At 41.0% G+C, this 13,698-nt stretch overlaps 1 protein-coding gene across 5 annotated transcripts in view; it reads left to right on the top strand.

Annotated features, from left to right (window-relative positions):
* DPP10 (dipeptidyl peptidase like 10) overlaps positions 1-13,698 on the top strand; it is a gene marked incomplete at both ends in the record, with an annotated part of 1,271,390 nt that overhangs the window by 707,553 nt on the left and 550,139 nt on the right. For 2 of the 5 annotated variants that reach the window (XM_084246027.1, XM_084246026.1), the window contains one exon: positions 10,614-10,652. The exons of 2 other annotated variants lie outside the window; for them this stretch is intronic. In XM_084246027.1, the coding sequence (XP_084102153.1) occupies positions 10,614-10,652 (39 nt within the window). Of the gene's footprint in view, positions 1-10,342; positions 10,415-10,613; positions 10,653-13,698 lie in introns of those variants that run through there. One more of the 5 variants, XM_084246023.1, reaches the window with a different exon arrangement.

Raw genomic sequence — 13,698 nt, 5'->3', positions numbered from 1 at the left:
TGAATGATTTGGCCTAGATGGACACCTGCTTACCCAGTGGATGGAAGTAGAAAGTTTCAGCAACCCAAGTATTTTACAATGGACAGTAAGCATGCCTGTCTTTTGCTTCAGAGGGGACACAATGACCATTTTCCAAGACTGTAAACAGACTTTCTCTTTACTCCAGAGTGAGACACTGTTTCTTTTTTTCTAGGATAAGTGCTATGCATATATCCTTTAAGATATACCAGAATAAAAAAGTTTCTTGCTAATAGGACAAACAAATGTGAGAGATCAATGACTCCCCCAAAGAAACCCTTTGATTCACTTTTGAAATGCACAAAACCTTTCCTAGATTCACTGGCTATTCTTATTTGGCGCATTGCACTTTCTGTTAAAGATTCATCAATTATTGTGGGGTTTTCTCTGAATAGTTTTGGATTGACAGGTTTGTCATTTACTGCTTCTCTTTGCTTTCTCCCACATAGATACCAGCACACGCAGACTCTGTGACTTTCACCATCAAGGGTTTTATAGATATCTAGATTTGTTGTAAATATTGTGCTTTGGTTTTGGTATCTAGTTCTCTCTGTAGTCTAAACCTGTGTTAACTTACTATAATCCTTTTGCCCAAATAACACTGTCTTTTAAAGAAAGTATACCAGACTTGATTTTAATTTTCTTAAACATCAACTTCAGTATGCTATAATATGGTTATACTCTAAAATTCTATTGAGTAACATGGGATTTGGGGGCGGATGGTTATCTTTTTTCCCCTTTCTGTCACAAAATGATACTAATTTGTATTATTTTAAATGGAAGTCCATTTTTTTCTTCTATAAGCAAATGATAATATAAAAAATCTACTAATAAATGATAATATAAAAAACTAACTTATTTAAAGTATATTTAGAGAAGACAAAGCAAAAAATAACTATGCTTTGAAAATTCCAAAATTCTATTGATCTTGTGATAATTTTTGCATAATGTGGGCAAGCTATAGGAGTTTTAGATACCTTTAAAACAATCAAACATCTTATTCAGTTTCAAAATATCTTTATCAGAGTTCCCTCTTCCTCAATTTCAGTATATTCTTTCTGTATTAGTGGGAAAATAGAATAAATTAGAAGTGACATTGCCAATATAACTCTTATCTCCAAATTCATTTTCCCCTGTGAGTTCTCCAGCACTGGAGATTCACTATTTTATGACACATAGTTTTGGCTCATTTGCATTGGAAAATTTCAAGTTTATCTAGCTTTTGCCTAATCTTGGAACCAAGAAATACCAGCTGTGTCCTTAGCATTATCTAGCATCAGTGGCTCAGAGGAATATCAAGATTATGTAATTCCTACATGTTAAATAGAGAAAATTGAAATATTCTAAGAAATAGAAAGAAAGGATGGTTCCCCTGAGTGGCTTTATTCAATTTTTTGTTAAATGTTCTTAGGGTATTTGGATAGGGCTTAGTACTGATGTGGTGAGGAGAGGACTATTTTTTAGAAGTGGGGTTTCCTTGCCCCTCCCTGGCCTCGTTCCACTGGCCTGGGAATCCATCTTTATTTCTGTTCCTTTACTTCTTAATAAACTTTTCTTACATCTAAAAAAAAGTACATTTTGTCTTTTTATCCAAGAGCTGCCCAATGTAAGCTAGGATTAAGATAGACCCTTAACTGATACCTCCTTAACTATTATAATAGTCAAGATGTGGCAACAACCTAAGTGCCCATTGATGGGTGACTAGATGAACATGCAATATAATCTATCTATCTATCTATCTATCTATCTATCTATCTATCTATCTATCTATCCATCCATCTATCTATCTATCTATCTATCTATCTATCTATCTATCTATCTATCTCTCTATCTATCTATGGATCAATCGAGAGAGGGAGTGAGTGCATCCAAAGGAATATTATTTAGCCGTAAAAATTCAGGAAATTCTGCCATTTGTGAATACATGAGTGGACTTTAAAGGCATTTTGTTAAGTGAATTAAGTCAAAGAAAAATATGGTATTATGTCACTTATGTGTGGATCTAAAAAACAACTCCCAAATTCATAGATACAGATCACTGATTTCCAAAATAGCTGGGTGAAATGGCTAAAGGTGGTTAAAACTAAATGTATAAGTCCTGGAGAAGCATGGTGACTATAATTAATAATACTGTATAGTTTATTTGAAAATTGCTGAAAGAATAGTTCTTAAAGATCTCATAACAGAACTAGAGCTATTGTGGTGATCATTTCACATTTGCACATAATATTGAATCATTATGCTTTATACCTGAAACAAAGATTCTATATGTAAATTATATCTCAATTTTTTTGAAGTACAAAATAAAATCTTTAATTTATAATAGTAGGAAAGCTATCACAATTAGGATGCTGAAGAAGCTATAATATGATAAAAAAATATAAATTAGTAGTGACATATACATTATAAGAAGAATTAGTGGACAGAATTCCCATGAACTTGAATCAGGATAAGATAATTGATCATGTTATAGGGCAGCCCTGATACAAAACGGGGTGCCTGACTGTGGGTCCTCACCCGCGTGCTTAAAAGGACTTATCAATACTCTACTGCAGGCACATGGGAAAGGTTTAGAAAAGGTTTATTTACAAGGGAAGGGCAAATGAGGAAATGTACAACTCAGGGAGATAAGTGGGAGACAGAGTTTTAAATGTGTCCTACCCAATCCCGATCAGGAATCCCAAATGGCACTCTCAGAGCTGGCCGCAAGCCAGGAGCCACGAAGCCTGGAGGAGAGCGAGACCTGGCTGCTTAACTCCACCCTCCGGTCCCTACCACCTTCCCTTTGGTGGTGACGGGATTTGTCTTTCCCAATGTCCTTATGGCTTTGGTCTGGAGTGGGGGTGGAGTCCACAAAGCCTGTATGGGATTAGCTCAGAACATCCTTACCCCCTAACAATCAGTTGCATTGGGGAAGATGAAAAAGTAAGTAAATTGCTCCTTAATGGTGAGGGGTCAGTGCCTGCTGAAGAGTGTTGCTCATCCATCATGTGAAGCTATTTTGATGTCCTGTCAACTAGGATAAAACGATCATAAAAACACTGATGACTCAATAAAATATCTAATTAAAGTGTATTTTTCTAATCATTGATTTGTATATAATGTGATATTTGTTACTGAGTCTCTCTACTGATACCTACTAATTCTTAAGTGCAAAACTGTTATTACAGGAAAAAGTAAACTTGTACATGGTGAGGCAAACCTCTCTTGTCTCGCCCGCTGCTCCCCTCAGCAGTGCATTTCAGTCAGTCTGCCTGTTCTGTTCCCCGCTCTGCTTCTGGTGAATCCTCTCACCTCCTGCACCCCTGGCCTGTGCTCCGGGTTCTTGTATAAATAAATAAATCTTAAAAAAAAAGATAAATGATTTTAGTAAATATTTAGTCTTACAGATAGATTTTTGAGAGACTCTATTCTTGCAAGGAGCTATAAATAGATGGCAGATAGAAGAGATAACAATCAACTCATCTGGGCTAAAAGATTAAACAAGTTAACCAATGCTCTGAAATGGAGATTTATTTTAACATATCTCATTTCAATAGAGGTCACATCCCACGGTATTCGGAAACTACATTTGTATCTAAGTATATGGCTCCTTGTGTGGAAAAGATTTGCTATGAATTCAAGGACTTAGCTCAAATTTCATTGGAAATGGTAGAAGAATAATTCTCAGTGGTAGAAAGTCAATTGGTGGAAAAAAATTCCAGGAGTCCTTTAATGTCAATGGATACTCTGGAGCCATTTCTCCTAAGTTTTAGGTTATCTCTTCTTTTCAAGAAAAAAATATTGATGGGGAGTCTGAATCCAGTACTAAATTAAAAATAAATTAAGCATGATCAAATTTTTATTAAAAAAATAGAAAGCTTCCCTTTTCTCCAAATATTAGTTAATATCTCACTGCAGATGGAGTGCTGCCCTGTCTGCTTGTGCAGACACTGAACTGATAGAGTCTTCTGTTTGGGAGGGGCTCACTCCCTGTGGGCCATCAGCTGGTTGCTAATTTTGTTTTGTTTTTTTTTTAAAGATTTATTTATTTATTTATTTATTCGTACAAGCACTGGGTACAGTCAGAAGCGCTGGAGTGTGAGAGAATTCACCAGAGCCAGAGCGGGGTGCAGAGCAGGCAGAAGGACCGAAGTACACTGCTGAGGGGAGCAGCGGGCGGCCGGAGAGGTCTGCGCGCCATGTGGGACCCTCCTCTGGTGGCCGGGGAGCGGCCGGGGATCGAACCAGTGCCTCAGAGGCTGTGGGCAGCTTTGCAACCCAGCACTCAATGGCTGTGCCACTGGGGAGGCCCTGGTTGCTAATTTTGGATAACTTTGCAGAATCTGAAAGGGACCTGAGATTCCACAATGGGCCTCATCTCCATATCTTTACCTTTGGGGTCTATTGGGCTCAATCTCCATATCTTTACCTTTTGGCCTGTGCTCTAGACAACAGGCTGATACCTGCTTGGATTTTTTTTTTTTTTTAGATTTATTTATTTATACAAGAATTAGGGTATAGTCAGAGAAGTGGGAGGGTGAGGGAATTCACCAGAGACAGAGTGGGGAACAGATCTGGCAGACAGACCGAAATACACTGCTGGGGGGGAGCAGCAGGCTAGGCAGGAGAGGTTTGCTGCACCATGTGGGAATCTCCCTGGCTGGCCAGAATTCAAACCCTCCTGCAGAGGCTGCTGTCAGCTTCACTCTGTGGTGTTCAACTAGGTGTCCATGTCAAAGGATCATAGTTCTTGGGTAAGAATCTTAGTTTCCATAATTGTGTCCTCTGTGCCTAAGGATCTTGGTTTCCATAGCTGTGTCACTGGCTTTGCTAATCTCTTCTATCCCCACCTCCTTGTGAGCCAGGTTTCTGGTCTTGTGACACCTCCTTTCCAGTTGTTTTGTTTGTTTGTTTGTTTGTTTTTCTATTCTTGTCCTCCATTAGTTTTCACTTTCAATTCATAATATTTTCCCAGAAAGGAAAATATGCTTTGTGGTCTTCTAACAATTATATAAGTAAATCACCTCTATGAAATCTGAATGTAAGAGAAGATTCAGTAATAATGTACTTTACTTCAAAGGACAAAGTTGAAGAGATTATTTTGAATCATTGGGAAATCTAGTCTTGGTTGTAAAAATGAGAAATAACAGATTCAGAGAAATTTATTCATCAAATGTAGACTCATCATTTGAAAAGAAAAATGTTATTCCAGTGTTTCTGAATATTCTTCCACATCTGACAGTCTTTCTGTAATTTCTAGACAGAATCTGATCCAGAAAATTTAACTTCATTAAAAAAAATTAGCCAACATATGACCAAAATATGATCTTTTTTACTATGTCAACATATTCTTTAACAATTTCTCTTTAAGAAAATTACATCAATAAATTCCCCTTGTCAAACATCGAGTGGATAAACGTAATAATGATAGGTAATTTTTTCACATTCTCTAGTTGTTTTGATGTTACGATTTAGCTATACATATGGGTAGAAAACTTTATGTGGGAAAATTATATACATTGTTTTTCTGTCTTAATGTTTTCCTATGTGTCATTATAAAGACTCTCAGATAAAGATGTGAAGTATATAAATAACTAAGGAGACACTGCAGCACTGAAGCTCAGTATGAATGAGTGGTTTGTCAATATCTTCAGGTCTCCAGTGAGCATCAAGAATGACTCTCAGGATATTGCAACTCTGTCTGCTTCCACCAGAGATCATAATTGGGCTATGAATTTTTACAACAGGAAAGTATTCCTGTCATAGACAGAGACTCACAAAATGTTCAGTTAAATTATCACCAAAAGAAACGCAGAAAAGTATTGGTAGTATACATGGATATCAGTTAAATATGTAGTGGCTTTAATCTTTCTTTTCTCTTTAAAAAAACTGTGTTGTTTTACTGATTCAGGCTTCTAAAATATAGTTGGTTTCTAAGGATTGCTCAGCATACTGGTTTTCTGCCCAGAGACATGATATGTACTGTGGAGAATTCAAGAAGCCGATTGAGGTGAGTAGAGGTGATTTATAAATCGAAACAAAATGATAGCAGGAGATGTGAACTAAAGCTATTTCTTGATCTGCGGAAAGCTAATTGGGCACATTTCAGGCCAGGTCTCTGAAGGCACAGCTCATGAACTCTGTCTTCCTGATGCTGTGTTCATTACAGACACTCAATAGAGGACTGGATAATGCAGGGAAATCCCCATCAAGGTGGCCTGTACATGACACTGCAGATTTGCCTCAGGGAGGACAGAGAAAAGAAGGCTAAAGTAGGAAGAGATTTCAAGCAACTAGCTGCTCATAGTGTCCTGTTTACTTTATCTAATTTATATGAAACTGAATGATTTGTCTTTAAAGACTACCCGGCTTCACAAAGTCCAAGGGCCTTCTGTTCTTTAACATATTAGTGTTTAGCAGGCCTTGTTACTGGTATTGTTACAGTAAATTTGGGTCCTTTAGTCCTGGGTCTGTTATTTGATATGGAAGACTGAATACTGCACATGTGATTTGAATGTTTCTGAACAACCTATGTTGCCACTAATGTACACATATTTTAAAGATAATCTTGGATGAACTTAAATATTTTTTAAAAGATTTATTTATTTATGCATATAAGAGTTGGGGTACAGGCCAGAGGTGCAGGGGGTAGGGGTGAGAGGATTCACCAGAGACAGAGTGGGGACATAGTGGGGAACAGGCAGACTGACTATAAAATACACTGCTGAGGGATGCAGCGGGCAAGACAGGAAAGTTCTGCTGTGCCATGCGGGTTGTTCCCTGGGGGGCCTGGGCTTGAACTTGTGCGGATTGCTTCATAGTGGGGTGCTTAACCTCTTGTGCCACCAGGGAGGCCCTGAACCTAATTATTATTTAAATCTTATAACCTATGTTCATTTATTATATTACTAATTCTAGGTAAAACAAGATATATTGCTTTGGCACCATACTTTTAAATAATCTACCAAGGAAGGAAAGACACTGTGGATATTCACAGTGTTGTCAATGAGAAAGATTTAATGACTTCAAGAAGTGTGATTAAAAATAATGCAGAGTGACATGGTGGGTTATGTCTATCCTGAATCTAGAATTTGAGGCAATAGAATTTTTGAAAGTTAGTTGTGGAATCTGAATTTTAGAAATCTTCTTGAATAATACAGCCCCATGTTGCAACTCCAAATAGAAGTTTTGTCAGGGAGTTTCTCCCAGTCTTTTGCAGTTATGTGAGTCTGATTCCATTCCATTAAAACAACAGGAAAATTTCCTTTACCATTGTATGAATGTTATAGAATGTATGGTTGTCCTCAAAAAAGTACTCATCAATACGTTGTAAGTCACTCAAAAGCTTTTTTTGTGAGAGGTATTTAATTTGCAGAAATGATACTCAGAAAAAAAATTATAATTTTCTGAGAACATAAAATATGTGTAACTCAAGAGCATGGGGAAGTTTGTGGCTATTAAGGATCTATTATGAAGTAATAAACTTTTTACTAAGCACTTAATTGATTCCCCCACTGAATTTTATACATATTAACATTCTGTGATAGTCTTTTGATTTATAAAATCATGGAAATTTAGAGAAATTAGGAATCTTACTGGTCTCTTAGTCTAAACTTCTTAATTTTACTAGGTAAGGAACCAATGCAGGAGATAACAGATTTCACCTTGGCCATATCTCTACGAGCTAAGACAAGAGTTGGTTAAGTTTTTATTAGTGCCCCTAAGTCAGCTCCCTAATAGCTATAAAATAATGTTCTTAGCTTAGATAAAATAACAGCCCACACCAAAAGATAGACTGAACTAAGATTTTGTTTAAAATCTATGATCCCCAAATATACACATTATACATGAAACACATAGCAACTAATATCTTGATTTGTAACTAAAGTTGATTTTATACTGAATACTGAAAATAGTTGTAAGTTGAATAGTTGAATTCAATCAAATAAGTAATTTTAAATAGGATGAGGATAATTCCCTCTCCTCTATACTTGTTCAAAATTGCTAGCAGTCTTTGCACATCAATTCTTTCAAGTCAAGTCAATTGTCCAAAATGGAAACACATTCAAAGGATGAATACACTAAAATAATGAACAGAAGAACAAAATGTAAAGATAGAACATTTTTTGAATAATGTAGATTCATTTCTCCCCAAAAAATTACTTGTGAGGGAAAATCTGGATTCTAAGATTTACTGGATAAACTATCCAATAGCTATTTTATCAGTGTTTCATTTTAAAAATGTGTTTTACACTTTTACAACTAGCAAAGTTATTTCTATCAAAACGTTTCTATTGAAATGAACCAGCACACTATTATAGGTCACTCATAATTGGCATGGGTACCTTTTTTTTTTCTTTTTATTATTTATATTTTTTATTGAGGTAAAAGTGGTTTATAGCACTATAAGATTAAGAGGTACAGGTTCACACCTCTTCAGATGTATGTTACCACATCACACCCACCCGCCTCACCCACACCCTCCTTCTTGGTAGCCTCAATTCTGCAGTCAGATTTCAAGGGATTATTTGGGTTTAGTTTTGACTACTCCTCTGCTTTGTTTCTCTATATTCCACATGTTAGTGAAATCATATGGTATTTGTCTTTCTCCTTCTGAGATTTTTGAAAAACAGCCTTTCTCTTCAATCAAAATCCTACATTTATGGATAAAGCTATTATATATTTTACTCTCTAAAGAAATCTAGTTGTCACTGATTTGTTTAAAGGGAGATATTGTTAGCATTAATGTTTGGGACAAATGTGGCAATTCACATTTTAGGAATGAACATGGCAAGAGCACAATTCCTACAATCCTACAAACTGTCCCAGGGCTAACAAGTGGCAGAGTAACTCTCACAAGAAGTCAATCCTAAATCCATAAAAACAAACCCAAGGCCACTCCTTCAGTAATTCATGTTCTCTGTCCTATCTGCTGGAACCTCCTCACAACTGGCATTATGAGTCCCTGACATCTGGATATTTAACTCCCTTCTGTCTTTTCTCTGAAGACCAACTCCATCAACCAGTGCCTGAAACCTGAGACTGCTTGTTTCTAATCTGCTTTGGGCAACTCTTTTTTACCCTTCAGATGCTAGTGATTCTGGATGAAACTGGTGGGCCTTGCTTGCTTGGTCAATTATGCTCATGTGAATTCAACTTTCCAGAGGCTACATTGACTAATTGATTAGTATCTATTCCAGCCTCATTGCACCCACACTATAACATGAACTTTACACAAGCAGGGAATTTGGTAGATTTAACTTGCTGTTTAGTCTGTTCTCCCTGCAAGCTTCCCAAGTCTTGTAGTGTTTGACAAAGGATGCTCAATACGCAAACTTGAATTGGGAAAAGGTTGTGTGGGGCAAAAGGAAAGCTGGAGAGGGATTTTCTAAGTGTCCGGGAAAAGGAAACAAAAAAAAAAAAAGTGATTACCAGATTACCAACGTTAGTGTTATTAGCCAACCGTTAGGAATTCACTGGCATTCAGCAGGCAGTTAGCAGGGGAATCAGGCTGGAGACTAAAGGGTGTCCACTGCTCCAAATCGGGAGGTTCAGAGCCTCGGGTCATAATCTGGGGCTACTTCCCAGGTCCTGACAGGTGCTGAGGACCCCAGTGGGTCTCCTGACCCCCAGCCCCCCACTGCCGCCAACCTTCGCAGAGCACCGGAGCATGCCCAGTGGCAGCGCTGGAGCCACCGAGGGCTTCGCTCGGGCGCGCTCCGCTTCTCCGGGTTTTAGCAGAAGCCTGCGGGGGGCGGGCAGGGGTGAGTGAGGGGGCCCAGGGAGCCCGGCAGCCTCGGCCGCGCGTGTCGGGGGCCGGCGAGCGGCGCCGCGCTCTCTCCCGCGTTGCGGTTGCTCGGGAGATGCCGAGGCGCGGCGCCCGGCTGCTCCACCTGGCGCGCTGAGCGCGGCGCGGGGAGTCCCCGGGGGCGGGCGGGGGGCGCGGACTGCAGTAGAATGCCAGCCCGGCTTCTCCCGCACGGCCAGACGACGCTCGAGCGCGGTCAGGTGCGGCTCCCCCGCCGCTCGCCGCGCCACTAACTTGCCACTCGGTCGCGTCCGGGCTCGGAGGCGCCCCTCGCTTTGGGGTGGAGGCGCGCGGGGGGAGCGGGGAGTTGAGGGTCTGCGGACGGCGAAGGAGGGGTCTTGAGAGGGGAGCCTGCCGGGCGCCTCTCCTGCTCCCCCCTCCCAGCCGCTCCCCTCCCCCCACCCCGTCGCTGCCGCTTTTCCCTCCGCCAATTCGGAGCGCGCCGGGCGCCTGTGACATGCGATCGCGGCCAAGGGACGGTCCCCTACTCTGAAGTGCCCGCGAGCAAGTGCGCGCCCGCGCGGGCCGCCGGCGATGACAGCCATGAAGCAGGAGCAGCAGCCCCCCTCGGGGGCCAGAGCGAGCCAGGCGCAGCCCGCGGACCAGGTGAGAGTTGGCCGCGGCCGCCAGGCCCTCCCGGGAAGGGAGGCTCCAGCTCCTGCGCCCCCGCCGCTCCTCCCCGGCTCGGCCCCCGCGCCTCCCTGTCCCCACCCTCCTCCGCCCCAGTTCCCGGCTCCCCTCGGCTCCTCCATGGACTCCGCAGGAAGTTGGAGCGTCTGAGTTCGCTCTGGGGCCGGGCGAGAGGATGCGCACCGCGGAGAGCCGCGGGGAAGGGGGCAGAGAGGTAAAGCCTGGGGTGCCCCGGGGAGCCCCGGAGGGCGGATCGCTGAGGGAGCGGTGGTCTGGGTGCAGGAAGGGGGCCTCGTGCCTGCTTAATGCACGTTGGAGGCATCGCTGCGCTCCTGGAGGCGCCCACTTGCCGGGCTGGAGCCCGCGGTGCACGTATCTGAGCGGAGCGCTGTCCAGAGCTCGCCGTGCACGCCAATGACCTCTAGGCCGGCGGAGTTTTCCCTTCCCATTCTTTTTTTATGAGAAGACCGGGACGGGGAATCTTAGTGGGGGAGAGGGTGTAACAAGCGTCTCTGGTCTGCTGAATGGAACGCAGCTTGGGGAACAAAAAGGCATTAATTGTTACGGGGAGCTGAGCAGATACTGGCTTTAGTGATTTTTTTGAACCCACATGGGTTGTGTCTGCAGAGATGAGGTGCCCTGTGCTGGCTGAGGGTTATTTCTCTTCCTTTTTCGTCTTTGTGAAGCTGCCACCTTTTTTTTTTTTTTTTTTTTTTTAATTTCGGTCTTTAGGATCTGGAGCATAACCATAAGGGGCCCCTCTAGCTCATCTCTGTCCCTGAAATTGGGATGACTTGTGAGTTTGGTGTTGCCTTTTCCCAAAGTTGTATGGTGAGGAGCATGGAGGTGCCTGGGTGAAGAGGAGAGAGGCGGTGAAGGACTGGCTGTCGCTTTAACATCAATTAGAGACTCTGAGCCCAGCAGGCTACCCTTAGGTCAGCATGTAACAATGGGACTGGAGGATCTATTGCAGGGTAACCAGTGATGAGTTATTTGCCCCAGCCCAGTATTGAAGGACCTGGACCCAATTCTGGCAGAGACACTCCCATCGGTAGAAATAGGGTGAAGGGGGTGCAGGTAGCTTGTCCAATCTTGCTATTCTAAGCATCTAGGAGCCTGTGATGGGGAGCTTTTCAAATAGCCCAGAAGTGGTAGTGAGGCACTGGAGGAGATGCCAGCACTTCTGCTATTAATATTCTAGTCTTGGTCATCTCTCTAGCTTGTGGTCTCTCCCATCTTCCCTTCCCTCCCCTTCTCTGCACATGTTTCACACAGGTGGTGGGGATTGCTCAATGCCTTAAAGCTTCCCCTCCATTTACTGGAGTGAATATTGCAGTGTTTACAAAGCAGTTGTTTTCTTAAACCATCCTCTTTGCTCCCAGTCTTCAGTATGGAAATGTTAAAACATGTATGCTATATTATGTGTCCCTTACATTTATATCTCTTTTCCCTATCTCCCTCCAACACTCAGCACAAATAGCAATTGGATAGCAGATTACAAAAATAATTTCAGGAGAGAAGCATGGATTTAACATCCTCTTTCAGGTTGACAGCTCTTAAATTTCATTAACAAGCCACTGAGCCTCTCTACTGCTCTTGGAATGATGCTACCAATAAGAATGATTAGTCAGGTGAGAGTCCCCACATGAAATCTTTGCTCACAAACCTGTGACACCAGCCGGTTACTCGAGGTGCTGCAAACAGTTCAGTGATGCTGGAGGTGGGGAGGAAGACAAGGAACAGAGCACAAGAAACTGGAATGTATATGTAAATAGTGGATAAACTGTCTATGCGCAGCAGCAAATCCTTTGTCAGGACTAATCTGATACTTAAAATTCATATGAAGAGATAGATTCAATCTTGAATCTGTTTTTCTTGTTAGCATGCATTTTTTGTTTATGACCACTTCAAATATTCAGGGAGTGGCCATTTGCAGAACTCTTGTTTTAATTGAGTTTTTTAAAGTGCCTTTCTGAGTATTTACATGATTTTAAAATGTCACTGGTATGCGTATTATGCATGAGTTAAAATGAAAGGGATTGATTTTAATGCAAGGGAAAGGAAAGTCAGATTGAAATATACATGGCAGCATCCCATTGAGGGTTTTCCAAGCACTCTCAGAAATAACTATCTTGTATATTCTTTGTTCAAAACTTGGCATATGCAATGATAACTAGATCATCAGGGCAGTTGCTGTGAGTGCTGAAACTATTTGAGGTAAGATTACTAAGTTTTTATTAGTGTTATTAGTCATTATAATTTAATTTTGAAATTGTCGCATAACTCTCATGTGGAATTATACATAGTACCTCCATATATACATGATTGATTGTTCAGGTTTCTGTAATATTTCTGAAAATCACAAATTTAAATAAAAATGTAGCTACATGAAGTCCTACTTAATGGTTAAATGGGGAACATGTTCCAACTAATAACTCACTGTGTATTGATTTTGAGTGATTTAAGCTTTTGAATGTTTCTAGAAAGGTCTTCCATTTTTCACAGTAGAGATTTTTATGAAATCTCAAAGATGCCTTATCCTGAGGCTATCAGATACCTTTTCCACTTGTAGCACAGTAGAAGACCATAGTCTTTCCTCTGGGTGAAATGGTTATGAACCATGTAATTTGGCTATTGTTATGGGTCTTTGGAGAACTTGACCTCCCTGTTTCATCTTATCTGTTACTGTCTGCTGGTACAGGTGCCATGGCCAGAGTTCCCTTCCCTAGGGAGGGAGCAGCAGCAGTAAGAACATCAAGGTCCGCATGCTTTTATTAATATTCTCAATCACTAGACGTATTTTTGCCATCTTAGTCTTTCCTTTCAAGTTGCATTGATTAAATGTTTATGACAGTCATTTTTGCTGTTTCATAAAACTTCTAATTCATAAAATGTCTAAAAATAAATGCATTGATATGGGTTATTATAGTCACTCCCACTTAACATGATCAATATCTCACTTTGTTTTGATGGGATCCAAAATCTAGAGTGGCTAATTGTAACTTATTGTTGTTTTTTAAAAAAATCACTTCCTGAAAGCTTGACATGTGCAAAGTACTTCCTTGGTAGTAAGGTAATAAGGTAGTAATTGCTGAATGCCTTTTTCTACTTGAACTTCAAAGTAACTTTTTGAGTTTGGTCCTATTGTTAGTCCCATTTTAGAGATGAGAATACACAGATTAAAGCAATTAAGCAGCTTGACCAAGCTTGGCTTCATAAATGATGGAGCTGAGACTGAACTCTTGTCTATGACATTTAAG

This window comes from Talpa europaea (genome assembly GCF_964194135.1).
Source record: "Talpa europaea genome assembly, chromosome: 1".
Classification (NCBI taxonomy): domain Eukaryota; kingdom Metazoa; phylum Chordata; class Mammalia; order Eulipotyphla; family Talpidae; genus Talpa; species Talpa europaea.
The sequence above is the reverse complement of the archived record's forward strand: the minus strand, read 5'-3'. Positions and strand labels throughout refer to the sequence as shown.